The 26,653-nt window shown below is 46.3% G+C and overlaps 1 protein-coding gene across 1 annotated transcript; it reads right to left on the reverse strand.

Annotated features, from left to right (window-relative positions):
- Positions 1-281: 281 nt before the first annotated feature.
- Positions 282-26,653, reverse strand: VPS16 (VPS16 core subunit of CORVET and HOPS complexes). The gene is made up of 23 exons (XM_032238301.1): positions 26,570-26,653; positions 25,410-25,501; positions 25,008-25,136; positions 23,553-23,700; positions 23,166-23,281; positions 21,946-22,068; positions 20,489-20,544; positions 19,732-19,821; positions 18,502-18,596; positions 18,273-18,349; positions 16,597-16,728; positions 15,536-15,663; positions 14,943-14,978; positions 13,453-13,561; positions 12,706-12,840; positions 10,505-10,613; positions 8,904-9,001; positions 6,942-7,049; positions 6,716-6,793; positions 5,799-5,968; positions 3,942-4,038; positions 2,131-2,234; positions 282-1,311 (listed from the first exon to the last, which is right to left on the reverse strand). The coding sequence occupies exons 1-23, from the start codon at positions 26,637-26,639 to the stop codon at positions 1,176-1,178; spliced, it is 2,436 nt and encodes an 811-aa protein (XP_032094192.1). The 5' UTR covers positions 26,640-26,653; the 3' UTR covers positions 282-1,175.

Genomic DNA, 26,653 nt, shown 5'->3' on the forward strand with positions numbered 1-26,653 from the left:
GTGACTTTGGACAGATCACTAGGAGATGGTGAGTTCTAGTTTTGCCTTAGGCATGAAAGCCAGCTGGGTGACTTTGGGCCAATCACCGGGAGATGGTGAGTTCTAGTTCTGCCTTAGGCATGAAAGCTGGTTGGGTGACTTTCGATCAATCACCAGGAGACGGTGAGTTCTAGTTCCGCCTTAGGCATGAAACCCATCTGAGTGACTTTATGCCAATCACTCCCTCTCCCATCCCCACTGCCCACCCTCGTCCTCATCTACAGAGTCAACGCAAGATCTGCTCATTTCCGAGAAAACTTTTAATATCCGCCTTGCATTGAAAAACGAAAGCATTGTGAGGGCCGCTCAGAAATTTGGGGCAGGCGGAGGACGATAACCAAGAATCTTGCCAAACGTCAAACCTTTCAGCTCAATGATTTGATGCAGGAGGGCAAAGAAACGGCCTCGAAATGCCCCCCGTTGGATTTTACACACACCCCCCCCAAATAGTTTGGGACAAATTATTCCCTATATTTTGTAAGCCGCCCTGAGTCCCCTCAGGGAAAAGGGCGGCCTATAAATAATAATAAAACTCTAAACTCTAAATTATGATGGAATAAGGAACAAACCCCCAGAAATTGTTTCTCTGCATTTCTCCCAAATTCCTACTAAATTATTGGGCTACTTTTGGGGCACCACCACCCCCAAAAAGGCCACCCCGTTTCCCCCGATCTGGTTGCTTTGCTGTTCCAAATGGATGGAGCACCAAGAGGTGATTTTCTGGAAGCAGGGCGGATACAGGAGCCTATGATTGTAGAAGGAAGAAAGGCGGTTGGGCGGCCCTTAAGGCAGAAGAGCCAACAAAAGTTAAAACGGTGAAAAGGGAGGGATGAAAAAGGAAGAAAGGAGAAGAGAAGAGGGTGATTTTTCCCCCCCCTTAGTCACCCCAAAACAAACACACACACCCCCAACAATCAGGGCATCCCATTAACGCATCTCGGATCAAATCTTCCCCAAGTCCTTCCTCAACCTGGTGGCCCTCCATCCAGGCGCATTGGCTAGAGGGCTCCGGTGCTGGCTGGGGAGGATGGGGACTGTAGTCCAAAACCCCCAGAGGCTGCAAAGCTGCTTCCGGAAATGGGCCAGAGCGGAAGAGTTCCAACAGATCGGAAGTCGCCGGGAACGGTGGGAAGACCTCATTTCTTTCCCAGTTGAGCTTTCGCCTGTTCCAGTTTAGCGGCCACGGTGGCGTCGGTGCACTTGGAGAGGATGAGCATCATTTCCGCTTCGTTCTTGCGCTCCACAGCGGCGTCGGCCGCCTGGCTGAATTCCCTACGGCCACGGAAGGAAGAAAACGACATTAAAAGGAGTCGGGAAAGGTCTCTTTCGGTCCCTTCCGGAGATAATCCAGAGGCTTTTTTTTTTTTTTTTTTTTGGCCTGTTGGAGAGCGCTAAGGGACTAGTCCTCATGAGGGAGCATTTCATAAGCGCGCCAGGCCCGGCAGAATTCCTTGAGAAGAATTAAGGTGTCTCTCCTTGCCTAAAATGGCGCCCGTCTCTTGTTTTTAAGGGGCCTCTGATAAATATGGCAAATATATTTGGATGCAAAGCACTTTTTTAAAAAAATTGGGTTCAAATTCCGCACTTCCTCGGCTTTAAATCACAAATTGGGGTCTCCAAATCACAAATCTCAATCTCCATTGAGATCACCTCGTTCAGAGTTTTTTCGAACGTGGCCCCTTTAAGAGGTGGGGGGACTTCAACTCCCAGAATTCCTCCAGCCAGCTATGCTGGCTGGAGGAATTCTGGGAGTTGAAGTCCCCCACCTCTTAAAGGGGCCACGTTCGAAAACACTGATTTCGTCCAACTCTTCCTGAAGGCAGGAATCCAGATCCATAAATCCATTCTGCCTTTTGCCTTGAGGGAGAATCGCTCAGGGCCCCTCTATTTTTTTTGGGGGGGGGGTACTCCCCAAATGTTAGTAGGGGTTGCTCAAGTACCCCCTAGATAGGATTTCATTGTCAAAATGCACCCCACTTCAAAGGAGGCCAAGAAGGGCCAGAGTCCCCACATCTGGGGTCCCAGTGCTCGGTGGGGGGGGGGAGGCAGGCTGAGATTCTGGGGAGGGGTGGGGCCACGCCTGCTACCTACCCCACCAAGAGGAAAGCCTTGACTTTCTGTTCGGGGGTGACTCGGGCGGCGTACTTCTTGGCTTCGCTCCGGTTGCCGTACTTCATGCTGATCTCCGCAAAGGGCTGCGAGGGAGGAAAGGAGACCACACAGTGATCGCCTGCAAAGTGCCAGGCCAATCACAGGAGAAATCCTTGCTCCGCCTTGGTGGGAGCTTCCATCAAGGAATTTTAAGAGGGAGGTTATAAGTTTGATAATATCGGTTGAAGGGATGGTTGGAAGCCATTATATTTCATAAGGTTTAGGGTCTTTCTTTTCTCTTTTATTCTTTTCTCCCTCGCTTTCCTTCCTTCTCCCTCCCTCTTTCCTTCCTTTCTTGACTCTTTCCTTCCTTTCTTGACCTCTTTCCTTCCTTTCTTGACTCTTTCCTTCCTTCCATCTTAATCCCTCCTTCCTTCCTTCTTCCCCCCCTTCCCTCCATCTCAATCCTTCTTTCCTTCTCTTTCCTTCCATCTCAATCCTTTCGTCTTCCTTCTTTTTCCTCCCATCTTGATCCTTCCTTCCTTCTCAATCTTTCCTTCTTTCCTTCCATCTGGGTCCTTCCTTCCATCTCAATCCTTCCTCCTTTCCTTCTATCTCAATCCTTCTTTCTTTCCATCTCAATCCTTCCTTCCTCCCTCCCCTCCATCTCAATCCTTTCCTTTTCTTTCTTTCCATCTCAATCCTTCCTTCTTTCCTTCTATCTTGATCCTTCCATCTCAATCTTTTCTCCTTCTATCTCAATCCTTCCTTCCTCCCTCCCTCCCCTCCATCTCAATCCTTCTTTTCTTTCTTTCCATCTTGATCCTTCCTTGCATCTCATTCTTTTCTTCTTCGTTTTCCTCTTTCTTTCCATCTCAATCCTTCCTCCCTCCCTCCCTCCCTCCCTCCCCTCCATCTCAATCCTTCTTTCCTTTCTTTCCTTCCATCTCAATCCTTCCTTCTTTCCTTCCGTCTTGATCCTTCCTTCCATCTCAATCTTTTCTCCTTCCTTCCATCTCAATCCTTCCTTCTTTCTTTTCATCTCAATCCTTCCTTCCTCCCTCCCTCCCCTCCATCTCAATCCTTCTTTCCTTTTCTTTCCTTCCATCTCAATCCTTCATTCAATCCGTCTCAAACCTTCCTTCTTTCTTTCCTTCTTTTTCCTTCCATCTTGATCCTTCCTCCCATCCATCTCAGTCCTTCCTTCTTTTCCCTTTCATCACGATCCTTCCTTCCTTTCCATCTCAATCCTTCCTTCCCTCCCCAGTTTTCATTTCCTGCCTTCCTTCCCCCCCTTTCTCTTCCTATCTTTCTTTCCATGTGTCTTTTACTTCACGTAAAACCTTCAGTAAACAGAACGAAGGCAAGAATTTGAAGTCTGGTCTTGAGAAATGGCTGGGAGTGGAGAAACCATTACTCAGAAAACACCCCACCACCACCCCCTCACTCAAAGTTGACTTTTTTGCCCTTCAAAAAAGTCATAGTGAAGATTTTGGAGAAGGTTTCCCAAGATCCATTCGGGGAAAACTTGAAACTACAGTTCCTAACTACGGACTTCAACTCCCAGAATTCTCATCAATGGCCATGCTGACTCTGGAATTCTGGGATTTCAGATCCACCTACTTGGACATGCCCAAGATTGGGACACACCACGCCCTACAAAAATCCAGGAACCTTTCTGGGATCCTGGTGGTGTCTTTTTCTTGATCTGTCTACTTTTTCCCCAGAATGCCTTCCTTGAACGTTGGTAGAACTCAAGTGTGTTGAGTGAAGAGAGCAGGCCCACCACCGTTGCCCCATCATCTTCTCACCAAGTAGCCGATAGGTGATTTTTTGGACTTGGAGAACTTCTCCAGATCTTCCCAGGCCCCTTGCTCCGCCAAGGCACTGATCTTCAGCCACCAGAACCTGTCAAGACAGCAAGAGAGCAGACCAAGAACTAACATCTATCTCCAACTTGAGGTTCTTCAATGTGTTGGAAGACACACCGATCTTTTTGGAGGAAAGCTGAGTGAGAAATATGTGAGTTATCTCATTCCAGAACGTCTTCATATAGAGTTTAAGCCAGGGGGGGGAGTCCAACCTTGGCAACTTTAAGTCCTGTGGTCTTCAACTCCCAGAATTCCCCAGCCAGCAAATGCTGGCTGGGGAATTCTGGGAGTTGAAGACCACAAGCTTTAGAGTTGACATTCCTGGTTTAAACCCTCATTGTCCAAAGAGACCAGAAGGCCCATTTCCATTCAAGGGGTGGAGATTAAATAAATTCTGGGATTTGATCACCAAACCCAGCTAACGGTGAGAGGGATCTTGGAGTCCTACTGGACAATGACTTAATTAGGAGCCAGCTGTGTGCGGGCGGCCGCCAAAAAAGCCAACACAATCCGACAACTGCATTAATAAAGGGATAGAATCAAGATCATGTATTAGCACCACTTTTATCAAGCTTTAGGGAGGCCACACTTGGAATTCTGCATCCAGTTTTGGTCGCCACGATTTTAAAAAAAGATGTGGAGGTTCTAGAAAGAACGCAGAGAAGAGGATTAAGGGACTGGAGGCTCCAACATAGGAAGAACTCGTATTTAAGGGATTGTCCACAAGGATTCCAAAATCCCTCTTGCAGATTGCAGGGATTGAGAATGTCTAGTTCAATGAAATGGTAGAAGTCTTCCTATTTTGGAGGGGCTGCCCCAAAGAAGGCAGGGCGAGTAGCAAAGGATGGAAATGAACCAAGGGCCTAGACATAAGGAGAAACTTCCTAACAGCGAGGACAATTAACCAGTGGGACAGCTTGCCACCGGAAGCTGTGGAGGTTTTCAAGGAAAGATGAGACAGCCGCTTGTCTGAAACCGGTGTAGGGAGGTAACCTTTTCGTTGTCGGCTGCCAAAAATGCGACGGCGCGCGAGGCACCCACAATGCAAAGCGGGACCCCCCCACATGCGCGCACAACCCCCCTATGCTCCCTCCCCACGCACGCTGCACTGCTTGCCTCCAAGCTGAGCTGGGTATTTCCTCCGGGGGCGGGGAGGCTGTTTTGGCCCTCCCCAGGCTCCAGGAAAGCCTCTGGGGGCTGGGGAGGGAGAAAATTGGGCCCAACGGCCCAACGGGAAGTTCGGAAACAAACTTCCGGTAGGGCCATTGAGCTTGTTTTTCGCCCTCCCCAGCCCCCGGAGGCTTTCCTGGAGCCTGGGGGAGGGCCAAAACAGCCTCCTCCAGTCCTCCGGAAGGCCGAAAACCAGCTGGCTGGTGCGTGCATGCGCGTTGGAGCTGATGGCTCATGTGCCGGGAGATATGGCTGCACATGCCATCACGGGTATAAGGTTTCCTGCCTGAACCGGGGGGTTGGACTAGAAGACCTCCAGGGTCCCTTCCAACTCTTTTTGCTATGCTGTCCATGATTGCCTTAACCACTGTGACATTCCAAAACCCATTGAACGACTGTCTCGCTGAGCATCAGAACTGCTGGGCTCCATTGGGGCCATAAGCCGAGGACTATCTATTTTATCTCAAGTCCCCTGGGTAACCCATCCCGGTTTATTCCTCTTTGAGTGGCAGAGAACCCCAATTGTGAGAAGGACTGCCCCTTCCAAGGCAGAGTTTGGGGCAGGGGGTCGAGCCCTTTGCCCTGGGTTTCCAGGACCACAGCCCTCCTCCCTGGGACTGTCCTCACCGTTTATCGGGGATCCGGAAATCCCGGTAAAGATGCTCGGCTAACTTGTGCTTCCCGTCCAGAATGAGGTTGTAAACGGTCTCATGCAGGGAAAGGTCCACGTAGGGCTTGTCGAAGTCGTCCTGGAAGCGACGCTGTTGACGCAGAAGCTTGATCTGGTCCTCGGTGGCCTGGTGAGCAGAAGAAGGAAAAAGCACCTTGCTTTCAGATGGGTCTGGGGCAACTTGCCACAGCCAACATACCATGGCCAACTAGTCATGGTCAACATACCATGGCCAACTAGTCATGGCCAACATACCATGGCCAACTAGTCATGGTCAACATACCATGGCCAACTTGCCATGGCCAACATACCATGGCCAACTTGCCATGGCCAACATACCATGGCCAACTAGTCATGGCAAACATACCATGGCCAACTATTCATGGTCAATATACCATGGCCAACTAGTCATGGCCAACATACCATAGCCAACTAGCCATGACCAACTTGCCATGGCCAACATACCATGGCCAACTAGTCATGGCCAACTAGTCATGGCCAACATACCATGGCCAACTAGTCATGGTCAACATACCATGGCCAACAAGTCATGGCCAACTAGTCATGGCCAATTTGCCATGGCCAACTTACCATACCATCTTGCCATGGCCAACATGCCACGACCAACACACCATGCCCATCTTGCCACAGCCAACGCGCCATGGCTCTCTCACCACAGCCATCTTGCCATGGCCAACTTGCTGCAGCCAACATACCATGGCCAACGTGTCCATGGCCAACTTGCCACAGCCAACTCACCACAGCCATCTTGCCACGGCCAACACAAATTCTGGTCACAATTGCCGTCGCAAATCAAGGACAACCTGCACTCTGGATCCAGCTCTCTTTAGCCTAGGGTGCCTCTTGCCCTCACCTTGGCTGCGAAGTCATTCTTGGCTTTGTAGTACTCGTCGACTGCGTTCTGCAGACTGGCCACACGCCCCTCGATCGACTGAGGAAGAAAAGGGATCCCGCAGGATTAATCCACTTAATCCAAATATATATATATATTCCCCCTCGTTTCTGAGGGCCACCCCCCCCCCGATCAGAATCTGCCAGCCGTTCTTCGATGCCGGCCGCCACATTGCAACGGCACCTACCTTCTCGCTGACGTAGCTGCTACGGACGTGGAAGTTGCCCAGTTCTTGGTGGTTGTCATCCTGATTGTAGAGATCTTTGAGTGTGTTGGGCTCCTTGTGTTTGCAGAACTGAGGAGGAACAAGAGGGTTAGATGAAAAAAGTTGGCTATAAATCCATTAATCATCCTCATTCCCTTGGCTCTTTTTCTATTTAAGAACCTTTTAATTTACATATTATATTTATTTATTTATTAAAAGTACATACTTCCCCTCTCGCCCTGGAGTACGCCTAGGAGGCCTAAAACATGTTATTTGGAGACTTTTTACGTCAGATTTATTGTATGGTATTGTATTGTATTATACTGTATTGTATTTGTATTGTGTTTGTATTGTGTTTGTATTTGCATTGTATTGTATTTGTATTGTATTTGTATTGTGTTTGTATTTGCATTTTATTGTATTTTATTTTATTGTATTGTATTTGTATTGTAATTGTGTTTGTATTGTATTTGTATTGTATTGTATTTGTATTGTATTGTGTTTGTATTGTGTTTGTATTGTATTTGTATTGTATTTGTATTGTATTTGTATTGTATTTGTATTGTATTTGTATTGTATTTGTATTTTTATTGTGTTTGTATTTGCATTTTATTGTATTTTATTGTATTGTATTTGTATTGTAATTGTGTTTGTATTGTATTTGTATTGTATTTGTATTTTTATTGTGTTTGTATTGTGTTTGTATTGTATTGTATTGTATTTGTATTGTATTTGTATTTTTATTGTGTTTGTATTGTATTTGTATTGTATTGTATTTGTATTGTAATTGTGTTTGTATTGTATTTGTATTTTATTTGTATTTTTATTGTGTTTGTATTGTGTTTGTATTGTATTGTGTTTGTATTGTGTTTGTATTGTATTTGTATTGTATTGTATTCGTATTGTATTCGTATTGTTTGTATTATTGTATTTATTTATATTATTTTATTTTATTGTTTTATTTGTTTTACTGTTTTGTTTTATTATTTTGTATGTATGTGTATGTATATGTATATGTATATGTGTATATGCTAGCCATACCCATATTGGGAATCGAACCTGTGCTCTATTGCCTCTTAGGCAGATGTGTTAACCACTGAGCTACAGAACTCGACTCCTTATCAGCCAGCCAGGGTGAGAGGTATATATTTAAAGTCACAACCCCTGGTATGCCCAAATATGGGCATATGTATGTATGTATGTATGTGTGTGTGTGTGTATATATATATATATATATACACACATACATACATACATACATACATACATACACACACACATATACATATATATATAAAGTTAATTTAATATTTTATTTTATTTTACTATTTCATTATTTCATTTCATTTTATTTTATTTGAGGCACAGTTTGTTGACGGAAAGCCTGGAGAAAACAAAAGGCAAAATAGGAAACTTTCATTCTTACCGATTAGAGAGATTTGTTGTTCTAGAAACGGCTGGCTTAAACTACAGCCAGTCCTTGACTTACAACCGTTCATTCAGCAACCGTTTGGAGTTTCAACAGCACTGAACAAGGTGACTTAAAACCGGTATTTCACACTTAACGACCATTGCAGCATCCCCGGGTCAACGGTCAAGGTTTAACCTTTGGATGCTTGACAGCTGACTCGCATTTATGACGGTTGCAGTGTCCCAAGGTCATGCGATTCCCCTTTGGCGACTGGGGAATTCTGGGAATTGAAGTCCACACATCTTAAACTCGCCAAAAAGTGACCAGAATCCCTTCACATACAACCAAGGAGGCTGAGATTTAAATTTTGGGCTGGATGTGGCCCCCAAAGTCACCCACGAACCCTGGAAATCTGGAAATTCATATATTCCCCGATGCACAGATTAGGGTCCGGTCTGTTTCTCTGCATCTCGGCCAGCTTCTGTGCAGCCAAAGTCAGCATCCGCAACGGAGCGTCTGGCCCAAAACCTCACCTGACGATAGAGACTCAACGCCACGGGCTCGTTCTGCAAAGCCATGAAGAAATCGCCCCGGGGGAGTTTGTCCTTCAGGCGCGAGATGACGGTGTAAACTACATGCGGGGAGAGAAAGAGAAAAGGGAACGTTAGCCAGCCTGCTCCACCCATCCTCTCTCGGCTGGGGAGGATGGGGCCTGCAATCCGCAGCCGAGGTAGCGGATTAATTTGCTCTTGCAAAGTTTCTCCTGGGAGGATGTTCTCTCGAGAAGGTTAGGAAAAAATCCCCCCACCCCTTTTTCCCCCCCTTCCTGACTTTGCCTTAGCTATATCTGCAAGGGCTTCAGAGGGGAAGATGGTTCAAATGGCTGGATATTCTGTATTTGTATTGTGATTGTCTGTCTGTGTCTGTCTGTCTATCTATCTAGTTATCTATCTTTCTATCTATCCATCATCTATCTATCTGTCTGTCTGTCTGTCTGCCTTTATATATGTCTGTCTCTATATCTATCTATCTATCTATCTATCTCTATGTATCATCTATCTGTCTGTCTTTATATCTATCTATCTATAGCTATCTATCTATCGCTATCTTTATCTATGTATATCTATCAATCTATCTATCAATCTATCTGTCTGTCTGCCTGCCTGCCTGCCTGCCTGCCTGCCTACCTACATCTATCTATCTATCTATCTATCTATCTATCTATCTATCTATCTATCTATCTATCTATCTATCTATATAGCTATCTGTTTATCTATTTTATATCTATCTTTCTGTATATATCTATCTGTCTGTCTGTCTATCTATCTATCTATCTAGCTAGCTAGCTAGCTATATAGCTATCTATCTTTATATCTATCTGTCTTTATATCTATCTGTCTTTATATCTATATCTATTTATTTATATCTATCTATATCTATCTATCTTTATCTATCTGTATATCTATCTATCTTTATACAGTATCTATCTGTTTATCTATTTTATATCTATCTGTATATCTATCTACGTATCTATATCTATCTTTATATCTATGTATCTGTGTTTATATCTATCTATCTATCTACCTACCTACCTACCTACCTACCTACCTACCTACCTATCTATCTATCTATCTATCTATCTATCTATCTATCTACCTATCTAAATCTATCTATCTTTATAGATAGGTATATAGATATACCTATCTATATCTGTCTTTATATCTATCTATCTGTCTGTCTGTCTGTCTGTCTGTCTCTATCTATCTATCTATCTATCTATCTATCTATCTATCTATCCATCCATCCATCCATCCATCCATCCATCTTCATATCTACCTCAATATCTCTGTCTATCTGTATCTACCTACCTACCTACCTATCATCAATGTAATCTATCTCATTATCTCTCTCTCTCTTTATGTATCTATCTATCTGTATCTCCATATCTATATGTCCATCCATCCATCCATCTTCATATCTATCTCAATATCTCTGTCTATCTGTATCCATCTACATACCTACCTACCTATCATCTATGTAATTATCTCATTATCTCTCTCTCTATCTATCATCTCAGATAGATATCTGTCTGTCTGTCTCTATCCATCCATCCCCCCCCCCCTTCCCGATTTACCCAGGTCGCTGTCTCCACTCTCGATGGCTCTGGTCAAGGCCAGCTCCCTTCTGTTCATGGTCAGCAAAAGGGGCACCTGCTTTCCCGGCCGGGGTTCATATTCCAGCAGCTGCAAAAAATATGAAAATATAAAATAAAACACAAGGTTTAGAAAAGGAAATTCTGGGCGTTGAAGTCGCCAAGGTTGAAAATACGCTGATCGGGAAGGACCACCAAGGACTTTGTCCTCGCTTCCTGTGCTTGGCCCCCTCGGTCTGCAGAAGGCATCTAAACACGCCGAAGCCGTGTGAAACTTTTCCAGGAAGGAGAGACGAGTCCCTTGCATCTAGAAAGCTAGCACATCAGGGAAAGGGCCAGGATGGGAGGACCCGTTTCTTATAAACATTTCTGCAAACCAAGAAGCTTACAACTCCTACAAGTGGAGACCTCTTTCTTTCTTTCTCTTTCTTTCTTTCTTTCTTTTTCTTCCTTTCTTTCCTTCTCTTCCTTCCTTCCTCTTTTTTTTCCCTTTTCTTTTTTTCTTTCTTCGTTCCTTCCCCTTTCTTCTTTCTTTCTCTTCCTTCCTACCTTCCTTCCTCTTCTTTCTTTCTTTCTTTCTTTCTCTTCCTTTCTCTTTTCTTTCTTTTTCTTTCTTCCTTCCTTCCTTCCTCTTTCTTCTTTCTTTCTTTCTCTTCCTTCCTTCCTACCTACCTTCCTTCCTCTTCTTTCTTTCTTTCTCTTTTCTTTCTTTCTTTTTCTTCCTTCCTTCCTACCTTCCTTCCTCTTCTTTCTTTCTTCCTTCCTTTCTTCTTTCTTTCTCTTCCTTCCTTCCTCTTTCTTCTTTCTCTTCCTTCCTCTTCTTTCTTTCCTTCCTTTCTTCCTTCCTTTCTTTCTTTCCTTCTTTCTTTCTTCTTCTTTTTCTTCTTTCTTTCTTTCTCTTCCTTTCTTCCTTCCTTCCTACCTTCCTTTCTTTCCTTTCTTCCTTCCTTCCTTTTCTTTCTTCTTTCTTTCCTTCTTTTCCTTCTTTTCCTTCTTCTTTCTTTCTTTTTCTTTCTCTTCCTTTCTCTTCCTTTCTTTTTCTTTCTTCCTACCTTCCTTCCTCTTTCCTTTCCTTTCTTCCTTCCTTTTCTTTCTTCCTTCTTTCCTTCTTTTTCTTCTTTTTCTTCTTTCTTTCTTTCTTTCTTTCTCTTCCTTCCTTTCCCTCCCTCCCTCCCTCCCTCCCTCCCTCCCTTCCTTCCTTCCTTCCTTATTAAATTGCATTTCTTCATTAAACGTTAGGACTGGTTGGTGCAAGGTGACTCTGGACCAAATATTGGAAACAATGAGAGGGAACTGGAAACTCCTAATGGACGATCATTTAGACCTGAGCCAGCCGTCTGCGGCAGCAGCCAAAAAAGGCTAATACAATCCTGGGTTGTATAAACGGGGGCATAGAATCAAGATCACACAAAGTATTACTATCGCTTTGTAAAGACTTAGTAAGGCCACACCTAGAACAACTGCAACCAATTTTGCCCACCGCATTACAAAAAGATGCAGAGACTTTGGAAAGAGTGCAGAGAAGAGCAAGAAAGAGGATCAGGGGACTGGAGGCTAAAACATATGAGGAACGGTTGCAGGAACTGGGTAGGTCTAGTTGAATGAAAAGAAGGACCAGGGGAGACATGATAGCAGTGCTCCAATATCTCAGGGGTTGCCCCAAAGAAGAGGGAGTCAAGCTATTCTCCAAAGCACCTGAGGGCAGAACAAGAAGCAATGGGTGGAAACTAATCAAGGAGAGAAGCAACTTAGAACTAAGGAGAAAATGTCTTGACAGTGAGAACAATTAAGCAGCGGAACAGCTTGCCACCAGAACTTGTGGTGGCTTCATCACTGGAGGCTTTTAAGAAGAGACTGGGCAGTCACTTACCTGAAATGGTATATACCAGTGTTTCTCAACCTTGGCAACTTGAAGATGTCTGGACCTCAACTCCCAGAATTCCCCAGCTGGCTGGGGAATTCTGGGAGTTGAGGTCCAGACATCTTCAAGTTGCCAAGGTTGAGAAACACTGGTATATAGGATCTCCTGCTTGAGCAGGGGGGTGGACTAGAAGACCTCCAAGGTCCCTTCCGGCTCATTCATTCTTTTCCTATTCCCGTTGCTTCCTGCTTCTTAGAAACCCCCACCCACCCCTCTTTCCTTCTCAGCCCCTCCTTGGATCAGAACCCCTTTTCTCTCGAACCTTAATAGCCAGTTCTTCCCGATTGCTCTCGTAAGCCTGCGTCGCGATGTCCGAATACGAAATGCCCACGGCGTCGCCGAGTTTCTGGTTGATGACTTGGGCTAATTCTTCATCCGATTTGTCTCTCTGTTGAACCTGGGAACGGCATGGAACAAAGAGGCGGCCGTTAGAATGCAATTTCAAGCCGTCCTCGCTTAACGGCCGTTCGAAATGACGAATGAAGGGACTTAACGACTTACGGATTAAGAGTCGTTGAATCAAGATGCAATTTCAGGCCGTCCTCACTCAACGACTGTTCGCTTAACGACCATTTGAAATTACGAATGAAGGGACTTACGACTTACAGATTAAGAGTCGTTGAATCAAGATGGAATTTCAGGCCGTCCTCGCTTAACGACTGTTCGCTTAACGACCGTTTGAAATTATGAATGAAGGGACTTACGATTTACAGATTAAGAGTCGTTGAATCAAGATGTAATTTCAGGCCGTCCTCGCTTAACGACCACTTAGCAACCGTTCAGAATTATGAATGAAGGGACTTGCGACCAGAGCCCAAAGTTAAGAGCTGTTGCATCAAGATGCAATTTTAGGCCATCCTCGCTTAATGACCGTATGCTTAGCGACCGTTTGAAATTACGAATGAAGGGACTTACAACGGGTAGCCAAAGATAAGAGTTGTTGCAGGGCCCGACCTGGGAGCTTGGAAGGCTGTTCACACTTAGTGACGGATTCCCGGATCGTACATACCTTGTAACACGCCCAGTGGGCCAAAATCCGGCTTATCCCTTGGAATTCGGAGAGGCGGAGATACTCGCAAATCTTGATGGCGATTGGGTAGAGTCTTCTTAAAACCACCCTAAGATACAACGGCCGAAGGATCAGGTCACACGGCGAGGCTGCCAGCCATGGTAGAATTGAGAGGCATGCGATTCCCGTGGAACAAGGCTCCATCTCTAACCAGGAGCCGAAAGAGAGCCTCCAGCTTTAGGGGCAGTCTATCTTTGGCTACAGAAAAGCCAGCTTAGTGTAGCGGTTGACGTCCAAAGGCTTCAAAGTCATCTGGGTGACTTTGGTTCCACCATCACCAGGAGACGGTGACTTCTAGTCCTACCTTAAGCATGAAATTTGACCAGGTGACTTTCAGCCAGTCACTAGGAGACAGTGAGTTCTAGTACTAACTTATACATAAAAGCCAGCTGGGTGACTTTGGGCCAATCACTAGGAGACGGTGAGTTCTAGTCCCGCCTTAGGTATGAAAGCCAGCTGGGTGACTTTGGGCCAATCACCAGGAGACGGTGAGTTCTAGTCCCGCCTTCGGCATGAAAGTCAGCTGGGTGACTTTGGGCCAATCACCAGGAGACGGTGAGTTCTAGTCCCGCCTTAGGCATGAAAGTCAGCTGGGTGACTTTGGGCCAATCACCAGGAGACAGTGAGTTCTAGTCCCGCCTTAGGCATGAAAGCCAGCTGGGTGACTTTGGGCCAATCACCAGGAGACGGTGAGTTCTAGTCCCGCCTTAGGCATGAAAGCCAGCTGGGTGACTTTGGGCCAATCACCAGGAGACGGTGAGTTCTAGTTCTGCCTTAGGCATGAAAGCCAGCTGGGTGACTTTGGGCCAATCACCAGGAGACGGTGAGTTCTAGTTCTGCCTTAGGCATGAAAGCCAGCTGGGTGACTTTGGGCCAATCACAAGGTGACAGTGAGTTCTAGTTCTGCCTTAGGCATGAAAGCCAGCTGGGTGACTTTGGGCCAATCACAAGGTGACAGTGAGTTCTAGTCCTACTTTAGGCATGAAAGCCAGCTGGGTGACTTTAGTCCAGTGTTTCTCAACCTTGGCAACTTGAAGATGTCCGGACTTCAACTCCCAGAGTTGAATTTAGTCCAATGCCTAGGAGACGGTGAGTTCTAGTCCTGTCTTAGGCCTAAAAGCCGGCTACATGACTCTGAGCCAGTCACTCTCCCTCAACCCTAGGAAGGAAGCAATGGCCAATCAGTTCTGAAAAACTTTGCCAAGAATACTATCCAAGATGTCTCGAAGAATCCACCAGCTTGAACGGAACAATAATAATAATAAGAATAAAATAATAATTTTGGCTACTATCTATGCTCAGCCTCAGTGTCCCGTAAGCCACAGCGGCCCTTAAACTGAGACCGATCAAGATTTGCCCATTTTCAGGTGGAAAAAGAAGAGGAAAATTAACCCAGGTGTGCAATACATTCATAGGAGGAATTAAGTTACCTGTCCAGCAAAACCTCCTTGGTCAGCTGTTTATATCTGTAAATCACCTGTTAAGAATTTTCCCGGGTGAGTTTGTTCACGTATGTCGAAGGAGGGGAGATGGGAAGCTTGTACGTTACACCTCCCCAAATTACAGGCAGTCCTCGAACTTACAACCATTCATTTAGAGACCGTTTGAAGTTACAGTGGCTCATATTTACGACGGTCGCAGTGTCCCAGGGGTCACCTGATCCTCTTTTGCGACCGCCTGATGAGCCAAGTCAACGGGGGGGTGAGGCCAGATTCGCGTAATCACCGTGAGAAAAAACGCCGTAAAAGGGGGCAGAACTCACTTAAAAACGGCCCTGCTGAGCGATGGAGATGTTGGGCTCCATGGTGGTCGTAAGTCGAGGACCGCCTGTCTTTTTGTGAAAGAGCAGGAATTTTTTAATGGACTTTTTGCTAAAAAGGGGAACAAAATGGATTTGTTGACTTAAGGGCTGGCCAGAATTGACGAGAAAGCAAATCTTTGCATGAATCCGGAGGCAGGGAAAAAAGAGGCAAAAATCCAGTTTCCCGTGATCCATTTTGGTTCCGCCGCCAGAAAAGGATACTGATCGAAGCTGAGAGGGATCCCAATCTGGTAATCTCGGACGGCATTAAGCACCCGCAGATCTCGGCAGGTTTCGACAAAGTTTTCCGGTGAAAATTTGTCAATGAAGCATTTCCCAAAAGAGGCAGCCTACAGGTAGGGAAAGAACAGAGCAAATTAATTTCCTTGCTCATGCAAGTTTCTAGTCCTCAAGCATAGTGGGAAAGATTGCAAAAGGAATTCTGGGAGTTGGAGTCCACCTATCTTAAATCATGCTGGCTGGGGGATTCTGGGAGTTGAAGTCCACCTATCTTAAATCATGCTGGCTGGGGGATTCTGGGAGTTGAAGTCCACTCATCTTAAATCATGCTGGCTGGGGGATTCTGGGAGTTGAAATCCACCCATCTTAAATCATGCTGGTTGGGGGATTCTGGGAGTTGAAGTCCACCCATCTTAAATCATGCTGGCTGGGGGATTCTGGGAGTTGAAATCCACCCATCTTAAATCATGCTGGTTGGGGGATTCTGGGAGTTGAAATCCACCCATCTTAAATCATGCTGGTTGGGGGATTCTGGGAGTTGAAGTCCACCCATCTTAAATCATGCTGGCTGGGGGATTCTGGGAGTTGAAATCCACCCATCTTAAATCATGCTGGCTGGGGGATTCTGGGAATTGAAATCCACCCATCTTAAATCATGCTGGCTGGGGGATTCTGGGAGTTGAAATCCACCTATCTTAAATCATGCTGGCTGGGGGATTCTGGGAGTTGAAATCCACCCATCTTAAATCATGCTGGCTGGGGGATTCTGGGAATTGAAATCCACCCATCTTAAATCATGCTGGCTGGGGGATTCTGGGAGTTGAAATCCACCTATCTTAAATCATGCTGCCAGGGGAATTCTGGGAATTGAAATCCACCCATCTTAAATCATGCTGCCAGGGGAATTCTGGGAGTTGAGGTCCACCCATCTTCAAGTTGTGAAGTTTGCTAACCACTGGTCTACCCCAGCCCTCCCTCTGTTCTCCTACCTGAGCAGAGGGCTGGGCCCAGACCCCCTGCAGGGATTCACCTGTCCTCTTTACCTGGAGGAGAGCTTTCTGGATGGGAGGGGAATGTTCGTAGCTGGCTGCTTTAATGCATTGTTCCACCGCCTCCGAAAGCAGCTTCTGGTCCTTGATTTCACGCAGGTATTCGTCTGCTTTCTGACTCTCTTTCTGATAAGAGAGAAGAAACGCAACCGGTTTAAATTTGGGGCTGAACGGTGGTCATAAGTCAAGGACTACCTGGAGGGAACTGGCCACAATTGAGCCCAGATTTTCTGTTGCTAAGCGAGGCAGACGTTAAGTGAGTTTTACACCCCCCCTTTTACGACCGTTCTTGCCACGATGGTTAAGCGAACCCCTGCAGTTTTTAACTCATTAACACCGTCGTTAAGTGAACCGGGCTTCCCCCGTGGACTTTGCTTGTCAGAAGGTCGCAAAAGGGGATCCCACGACCGTCATAAATATGAGTCAGCTGCCATGAGATCACGGGGATAATGCAACGGACGGACGTATGAAAAATGACCCTGTCGCTTTTTCCGTGACCCGTCAAAAGCGCGGACGGCAAAAGCGCGATCGACAAAATCGCGCCTTTGACGTCATCACAGCGCGACGAAAAAGATCGATAAATTCAAATAAAAATTAATAAAAATTAAATTAAAGCAAGCCGATTCACATAAAGGTAAGGGTTAGGTTTAGGGTTAGGGTTAGGGTTAGGTTAAGGGTTAGGGTTAGCTTTAGAGCGTTAGCGTTAGGTTAAGGGTTAGCGTTAGGTTTTTCGTTACTTTAATGGTTAGGTTTAGGGTTAGGTTAAGAGTTAGGTTTAGGGTTAGGTTTAGGGTTAGGTTTAGGGTTAGGTTAAGGGTTAGGTTTAGGGTTAGGTTAAGAGTTAGGTTTAGGGTTAGGTTTAGGGTTAGGTTTGGGGGGCTTAGGGTAAGGTTTTCGCTTTATTTTTACATTTTTCGAACTTTTTCGTCGCGCTGTGATGACGTCACAGCGCGCTTTTGTCGAGCGCGATTTTGTCCTACGCGCTTTTGTGGTGGAACCGCTTTTTCAGGGTCGTCGTAACTTCCAACCGTCACTAAATGAACTGTTGTAAGTCGAGGACTACCTATATTTTGGATTAATACTTCATAATAAAACTTTTCGTTAAAATTATAACTGGGGCCTTTCCCAAAAATTGCATTTATTTCCGAAGGTGTTGGATGCTGCTTGTAAATATCTCTGCAGCCTTAACGCCAGGAGTGTGCAGCTAGTCCTCGACTTACAACAGTTCACTTAGTGACCGTTCAAAGTTCACTTAGTGACCAAAGCTCAACCTTACAACAGCACTGGAAAAAGTGACTTACAACTGTTTCTCACACTTATGACCATCCCCGTGGTCACGTGATTTCCATTCGCATGCTTGGCAACGGACTCACATTTACGACGGTCGCAGCGTCCCGGGGTCACGCGATCCCCTTTTGTGACCTTCTGACCAGCCAAGTCAATGGGGGGGAAGCCCGATTCACTTCACAACCAGGTGACTCACTTAACAACGGCAGAGATTCCCTGAGCAACTGTGGCGAGAAAAGTTCGTAAAATAGGACAAACTTCCCTTAAACACATTTCTCGCTTAGCAACATCCATTCTGGCCTCCGTTGTGGTCGTACGTCGAGGACCAAGGAGATTTTTTCTAGCGTTTTCCGTTCCGCCCCTTCTCAGTCGCCTCCTTTTACCTCATATTCTTTCTGCGCTTCAAGCAGCAAGGCCCCGGGCGACATGGAGGCAATTTTGAAGATCTCCTCAGTGGCCTCTGAAAGAGAAAAGACGGGTGGGAAGTCCTGACTGTTGACTTTTTAAAAGTCGGGGAAAGTTTCTAGTCCTCATTGTTCACGGTCGGACTGTTTAAAAGATCGGGGAAAGTTCCTAGTCCTCTTGGTTCACGGTCTGGCCAGGAAAACCCACCTGGGATCTCGTGGAGGAATTCGTGGGTGGAGCAAGAGAAAATGCGCACCCCGTCCAGCTCTGGGACCAGGTGCGAATCCTCACTCAGAGGGTATCTGAGGGTTGGCGTTAAGGAATTGCGGAGCTGGTCTTTGGAAATCGATAGGGAAAGATGATCTCTGCTGACACGACCCCCCCTCCCACCTCAGGAGACCCCCCCACTAGTTGGAGAACTCCACCCACACACAATATAATACAATAGCAGAGTTGGAAGGGACCTTGGAGGTCTTCTAGTCCAACCCCCTGCCTAGGCAGGAAACCCTATACCGTTCCAGACAAATGGCTCTCCAGCATCTTCTTCAAGGCTTCCTGTGTTGGAGCATTCACACCTTCTGGAGGCAAATTCTGTTCCACTGATCAATTGTTCTGACTGTCAAGAAATTTCTCCTTAGTTCTAAGTTGCTATGCTCCTTGATTAGTTTCCACCCATTGCTTCTTGTTCTGGTGCCTTGGAGAATAGCTTGACTCCCTCTTCTTTGTGGCAACCCCTGAGATATTGGAAGACTGCTAACATGTCTCCCCTGGTCCTTCTTTTCATTAAACTAAACATACCTAGTTCCGGCACCTGTTCTTCGTATCTTTTAGCCTCCATAGAACACAGACTTAGAAGGGACCTTGGAGGTCTTCTAGTCTTACCCCTTGCCTAGGCAGGAAAACCTACACCACTTCAGACAAATGGCTAACCAACATCTTCTTAAAGACTTCCAGTGTTGGAGCATTCACAACTTCTGGAGGCAAGTTGATTAATTAACTGATTAATTGTTGTAACTGTCAGGAAATTTCTCCTCAGTTCTAAGTTGCTTCTCTCCTTGATTAGTTTCCACCCATTGCGTCTTGTTCTACCCTCAGGTGCCTTGGAGAATAGCTTGATTCCCTCTTCTTTGGGGCAACCCCTGAGATATTGGAAGATGCTATCATGTCTCCCTTAGTCCTTCTTTTCATTCAACTAGACATGCCCAGTTCCTGCAACCGTTCTTCATACGTTTTATCCTCCAGTCCCCTAATCCTCTTTCTTGCTCTTCTCTGCACTCTTTCCAGAGTCTCCACATCTTTTTTACATCGTGGTGACCAAAACTGGATGCTGTATTCCATCCACCAGGTAGACTGGTTCAAACGATGGAGGCTCATCATTCTGCCTGGTTGCAAGTCACGTTTTTTCCCAGGGCTGTTGTGAGCTTTGAGTAAGGATACTGAATGCTTTGCTGGTCACTTCCAGCAACCACAAGGCACCGGTCCCAGACCATCACAACGGCACGCTGCTGGCTGTGTTGTCGCGTACACCTGTCACGTTAAGAAGAAAGAAGTAAGAGAGTCAGGAAGGAGGTCTTTGGAGGTCTTCTAGTCCAACCCCCTGCCCAAGTAGGAGACCCTGCATCATTTGGCTGTCCACAGACTCTTCCAGTGATGGAGCACCCACAGCTTCTGGTGGCAAGCTGTTCCACTGGTTAATTATTACGACTGTCAGGAAAACCCTCCTTAGTTCTAGGTTGCTCCTCTCCTTGATTAGTTTCCATCCATTGTTTTTTTCTCCTGCCCTCGGGGGCTTTGGAGAACAGCTTGAGCCCCCCCCCCCTCCTCTTAATGGCAGCCCCTCAAATATTGGAAGATGCTCTCCTGTCTCCCCTGGTCCTGCGACCGTTCTTCATATGTTTCAGCCTCCAGTCGCCTCATCATCCTAGTTCAGTGTTTCCCAACCTTGGAGATTTGAAGTCCTGTGGACTTCAACTCCCAGAATCCCCCAGCCAGCACACCTGTGCTGGCTGGGGGATTCTGGGAGTTGAAGTCCACAGGACTTCAAATCTCCAAGGTTGAGAAACACTGGTCCTAGTTGCTCTTCTCTGCGTCTCTTTTATATCATGGGCACCAAAACTGTCGTAAGTCGAGGAATGCTGGTAATCGGTTTTTTTGGCAAAGGCGGAAGGACCCCTGCAGTTTTGGGGTTTCTTACCAGGCCATCTGCTTGGGGGGGGATCGGTAGTCGCAACTGAATTCAGCCATTTTTTCCTGGCGGGAAGCAGAAGAAAAAGAAAAACTATGTCAAAAAGTATTTGCTTTGCTATTGAGCAGAGGGAATTCTGGGAGTTGAAGTCCACCCATTCTGGCAGGGGGAATTCTGGGAGTTGAAGTCCACCCATGTTGGCAGGGGAATTCTGGGAGTTGAAGTCCACCACGCTGCCAAGGGAATTCTGGGAGTTGAAATCCACCCATGTTGGCAGGGGGAATTCTGGGAGTTGAAGTCCATCCATGTTGGCAGGGGGAATTCTGGGAGTTGAAGTCCACCCATGTTGGCAGGGGGAATTCTGGGAGTTGAAGTCCACCCACACTGCCAGGGGAATTCTGGGAGTTGAAGTACACCCATGTTGGCAGGGGGAATTCTGGGAGTTGAAGTCCACCCACACTGCCAGGGGAATTCTGGGAGTTGAAGTACACCCACACTGCCAGGGGAATTCTGGGAGTTGAAGTACACCCATGTTGGCAGGGGGAATTCTGGGAGTTGAAGTCCACCCACACTGCCAGGGGAATTCTGGGAGTTCAAGTCCACCCATGTTGGCAGGGGGAATTCTGGGAGTTGAAGTCCACCCACACTGCCAGGGGAATTCTGGGAGTTGAAGTCCACCCATGTTGGCAGGGGGAATTCTGGGAGTTGAAGTCCACCACGCTGCCAAGGGAATTCTGGGAGTTGAAGTCCACCCATGTTGGCAGGGGGAATTCTGGGAGTTGAAGTCCATCCATGTTGGCAGGGGGAATTCTGGGAGTTGAAGTCCACCCATGTTGGCAGGGGGAATTCTGGGAGTTGAAGTCCACCCACACTGCCAGGGGAATTCTGGGAGTTGAAGTACACCCATGTTGGCAGGGGGAATTCTGGGAGTTGAAGTCCACCCACACTGCCAGGGGAATTCTGGGAGTTGAAGTACACCCATGTTGGCAGGGGGAATTCTGGGAGTTGAAGTCCACCCACACTGCCAGGGGGATTCTGGGAGTTGAAGTACACCCATCTTAAATCATGCTGGATAGGGAATTCTGGGAGTTGAAGTCCACCCATCTTAAAACATGCTGCCAGGGGAATTCTGGGAGTTGAAGTCCACCCATCTTAAATCATGCTGCCAGGGGAATTCTGGGAGTTGAAGTCCACCCATCTTAAATCATGCTGCCAGGGGAATTCTGGGAGTTGAAGTCCACCCATGTTGGCAGGGGGAATTCTGGGAGTTGAAGTCCACCCACACTGCCAGGGGAATTCTGGGAGTTCAAGTCCACCCACACTGCCAGAGGAATTCTGGGAGTTGAAGTCCATCCATGTTGGCAGGGGGAATCCTGGGAGTTGAAGTCCATCCATGTTGGCAGGGGGAATCCTGGGAGTTGAAGTCCACCCGTGCTGCCAGGGGAATTCTGGGAGTTGGATCTCACCTTTAAGTTCGACCGGCCCATCCAGACATAGCCGGTGTCGGTGAAGAGCGCCAAAAACCGGTGGTTGAACGACACGGCCATCCTGAGGAAGGAGCCGGCGTGTGGGCTGAGCCCAGGCAGGGTCTACAGAAAGGAAAGGAGACCACCGGGTATATTTAAGACCCCGCTGCCCTTCCCCGCCTTGACTGATCCCCTTAGGGGACAGATAGTTGGCTTACGACCACCATTGGGCCCACGATGTGGTCATTAGGTGAGTCAGGCCCAATTTTGTGACCTGTTGGTGGCGGTCATTAAGCGAATCCCGGCTTGTTGGAAGCCCTGTGAGGAGGAGGAGGAGGACACACGGGGCAACAATCCCATGACCCCAGGATGCTTCGACTGTCACAAATATACGTTGGTTGTTCCAAGCACCCAGATTTTTAGCCCGTGGCCATCGAGATGCTGCGACGGTTGTAAGTATGAGGACCAGTGGCAAATACACTCTTTTTTTTCCAGCACCATAGGAACTTTGGATGGTCGCTAAACAAATGGTCATAGTCCAGGGGCTACCTGTGTCTATCAGGATCACAGGATCATATCAGGGATGAATATTAGGCTTGACGAGGGGTGTTAGATTTAAAAGTAATACGATTGCACATGTATACTGTCTTCTCTCGTTTTTTCTTTAAAACTAAGATATGTTAAATATATTGATTATGGAAGCATAAATACCATCAACACAGAATGGAGTTTGGTCAGAAGCTGAAATACACCAATGACAGGAAGAGTGGGAAGCCGAGGAGAGAAGAAAGATGGGAAGAGAGGGATAGGAGAGAGGGAGAAGGGGGAAGATGAGGAGGATAAGGAGGAGTGGAATGAAGAGAGAGGAGAAGGAGAAAGGAAGGGGAAGTAGAGTAGGAAAGGAGGATGGAGGGAAGAAAGGAGGGAGGAGGGAGGCAGAAGAAAGAGGTGTATGGAGAGCAGAAGAGCTAATAATGGGTTTTTATCTTTCTGGGCGTTGATGGCAAGAGGAACTGATGCAATTACTATTTAATACAACAGGATATTGGCTATGGAATAGTATACATGTGATTGTATGTTATGAAAGTGGAAAATAAAAAAAGTATTTGGTGCATTAAAAAGAAATAAAAAAGAATGCCGAACTCCATGCCCCCCCCCCCCCCAGGCGCCCTGAAGAAATGCCAACCATTTCGGAACGAAAGGATTTTTCGCACACATACCACCGGATTGTAAGCTGCGTCATCCAGGAGGTACAATTCTTGTCCAGCCGCAAGGAGAATGTTGCTGACCCTGTTTTGACAAAGGACCGTCCAGCAGGAGGGGGCGCCCTGAAGACCTGGCCGGAGAGCGGGGGGGGGGGAGAAAAAAAGAGGTCATCCATCTGAACTCTGGAGAGAAGAAATGCTCAACTCCGTCTGGATCCTATTCTAAAAAACATTTCACACGCGAGCGAGGAGCGTGGGGGCCGTCCTCAGGCGTCCTTACTTAACCCACGTCTCGCTTAGCCACAGGACTCCGTTTTGGCCGTAAGTCGAGGACCACCTGCACAGGGGAACCACGTCCGTCCCCCCACTCCAGGAGAGGGCGCTAGGGAGAGGGAGCCGCACCTGGCACGCTGGGGAGCTTCCGTAGTTTCATGTCGTAGATGTTGTTGGCCAGGCTGAAGCGGTGCTGAAGGGCGGAGAGGATGGCCAAGCCGGTGCCGTAGGCTGTGTAGAACACCCGGGCTTCCAGCACACGCTCCTGCATCACCTCCTGAGGGGCAAGAGAGGAAGGAGGAACTCCATGGACGAGTGGGCCGGTTCTGGTTCTAAGCCAAGGCTGGACGAGAAACCGGAAGCCCTCATCATCTGCCACTTGTCTGAAATGGGGGAGGATGGCTAACCGTTTTGTGGTTGGGTGCCCAAAACCCATAGTGCAAAGTACGCAGGCCCATAACTTCACAGAGTAAGGTTTTTTAACCGCATTCTGAATAGAATAGAAGAGAATAGAATAGAGAATAGAATAGAGAATAGAATAGAAAATAATAAAATAGAATAAAATAGAATAGAAAAGATAGAATAGAAAATAATAGAATAGAATATAGAATAGAATAAATAGAGAATAGAATAGAAAATAATAGAATAGAGAATAGAATAGAATAGAATAGAATAGATAGAATAGAATAGAATATAGAATAGAATATAGAATAGAATATAGAATAGAATATAGAATAGAATATAGAATAGAATATAGAATAGAATATAGAATAGAATATAGAATAGAATAGAAATATAGAATAGAATAGAATAAATATAGAATAGAGAATAGAGAATAGAATAGATAGAATAGGATAGAATAAATATAGAATAGAATAGAGAATAGAATAGAATAGAATAGAAAATAATAAAATAGAATAGAATAGAAAAGATAGAATAGAAAATAATAGAATAGAATAGAATAGAATAAATAGAGAATATAATACAAAATAATAGAATAGAGAATAGAATAGAATAGAATAAATAGAGAATATAATACAAAATAATAGAATAGAGTATAGAATAGAATAGGGAACAGAATAGAATAGAATATATAGAGTAGAATGCAGAATAGAATATAGAATAGAATATAGAATAGAATATAGAATAGAATATAGAATAGAATATAGAATAGAATATAGAATAGAATATAGAATAGAATATAGAATAGAATAGAAAATAATAGAATAGGGAATAGAATAGAAAAAAGAATAAAAGAATAGAACAGCACAGCACAGCACAGCACAGAACAGAACAGAACAATATAGAGCTGGAAGGGACCTTGGAGGTCTTCTAGTCCAGCCCCCTGCTCAAGCAGGAGACCCTACACCATTTCGGACAATCAGTTGTCCTTCTGCCGCAGACTCCAATTCTCCCTCCACTTAACCCTGGTTTATAACAGAAGCCCAAAGGAGGCATCGGCGTTCCTACGCCATGCAAAGCCCTAACACGGCTGGCTTCCCGGTGGCTTCGCGTGTGGCGAGACTCTGCACAACTGTGTCTTGAACCCACCTCCACCTCAACCCTCAGCTTGTTCTCACTTACGCTGGTCATGGTGACTTTTTTCTTGAATTCGCCGAAAAGGCTGTGGAGAAGGACGATCCCGTTCTCTTGGACGCTGAGCAGCTCCTCGCTGGTGGTCCAGCCCAGGAACATCGCCGGAGAATCCTTCCACTGTTGGCAAAGAGACGGTGGAGCTTGAGAGACTGTTCGACCACAGGTCCCATCAGCCCCAGCAGGTTCCAAGGCTTGGCTCTCTGCCTGGGTCTCAAGACGCCTGGCCCTTGTTAGCTCGGGGTCCCAACTCGTTGCACGGATGCAACTACAACTCCCAGTATCCCCAGCCAGCTGTTGCTTTTTTTCATTGTCGTTGTAACTTTGAACAGACACTAAGTGAATCATCGTAAGCCGAGGACTGCCTGGAAGTGACCCAGGGGTCTTACTCACCACTACGCTGGCCAGCTGGATTCCCGAGGCAGAGTAGATCTCTAAAACAGGCCGGGAGCTGGGAGATTTCTCCTTCTTGTTTTTCATCAGGGCTACAAATTAAAATAATAATAATGATGATGATAAAGAAGAAGAGGAGGAGGAGGAGGAAGAAGGAGAAGAAGAGGAGAAGAAGAGGAGGAGAAGAGGAGGAGGAAGAGAAGAAGAGGAGGAAGAAGAAAAAGGAGGAGGAGGAGGAGAAGAAGGAAGAGGAGGAAGAGGAGGAAGAAGAAGAAGAGAAGGAGGTGGAGGAGGAGGAAGAAGAAGAAAAAGGAGGAGAAGGAGAAGGAGGAGAAGAAGAGGAGGAAGAAGAGAAGGAAGAAGAAGAGAAGGAGGAGGAAAAAGAAAAAGGAGAAGAAGAAGAGGAGAAGGAAGAAGAGGAAGAGGAGGAAGAGAAGAAGAGGAGGAGGAGGAAGAAGAAAAAGGAGGAGGATGAGGAGGAAGAAGAAGAGAAGGAGGAGGAAGAAGAAGAAAAAGGAGAAGAAGAAGAGGAGGAGGAAGAAGAGGAGGAGGAGGAAGAGAAGAAGAGGAGGAGGAAGAAGAAGAAAAAGGAGGAGGAGAAGGAGAAGGAGGAGAAGAAGAGGAAGAGGAAGAAGAAGAAGAGAAGGAGGTGCAGGAGGAAGAAGAAGGAGGAGGAGGAGGAAGAGGAGGAGGAGGAAGGACGCCCCTAATTGGAAATTGTGAGAACTTGGGAGCTCAGGCGTGCAAGGGGTTAAAAATTGAGTTGGATGGGTTGAGGCCTTCAGAGAGACAGCTGGCAGCCTTCTGATGCCTCCTTAAATGATAAGTAATGTGAAGACTGTCAACTGGGAAAGTCCTTGAGTTTTATCTCCCTTGCCTTGGGCCAACCCACAAGTCTCTCCCTTCCTCCCCCCCAGCCCCCCACCCCCAAATTAAACCTCAGCTCAGTCCAGCCCAGTGTTTTTTCAAACTTGGAAAAGTTAACCCAGTCCTGGGCTTCATAATCCATCAGAATAGAGCTGGAAGGGACCTTGGAGGTCTTCTAGTCCAACCCCCTGCTCAAGCAGGAGATATATAATGCCTTGGTAAGGCCACAGATGCAAAGAGAGTTTGCAGCAAAGGGTTGAGAGAAAGGAAGGAGGAAAAAGATTGTCACCTACCAATGGGACCCCCGTAGGGGGCTGCAGCCACCAAATAATCTCGCAGGTCTTCCTTCAAATTCCAGCTCATGCTATAAAGTTCCA

The sequence above is a fragment of the Thamnophis elegans genome, unplaced genomic scaffold (assembly GCF_009769535.1).
Source record: "Thamnophis elegans isolate rThaEle1 unplaced genomic scaffold, rThaEle1.pri scaffold_101_arrow_ctg1, whole genome shotgun sequence".
NCBI lineage: Eukaryota > Metazoa > Chordata > Lepidosauria > Squamata > Colubridae > Thamnophis > Thamnophis elegans.

Bases quoted from the DNA above. Each gene is read 5' to 3' on its own strand.
- VPS16 (XM_032238301.1), bottom strand. From the start codon at position 26,639: ATGAGCTGGAATTTGAAGGAAGACCTGCGAGATTATTTGGTGGCTGCA. The intron at 16,729-18,272 runs GTAAAAGGAGGC...CTCTCTTATCAG, and splicing joins AAGCGCAGAAAGAATATGAG to AAAGAGAGTCAGAAAGCAGA. The intron at 14,979-15,535 runs GTATCCTTTTCT...GGTGATTTACAG, and splicing joins ATCCCTCTCAGCTTCGATCA to ATATAAACAGCTGACCAAGG.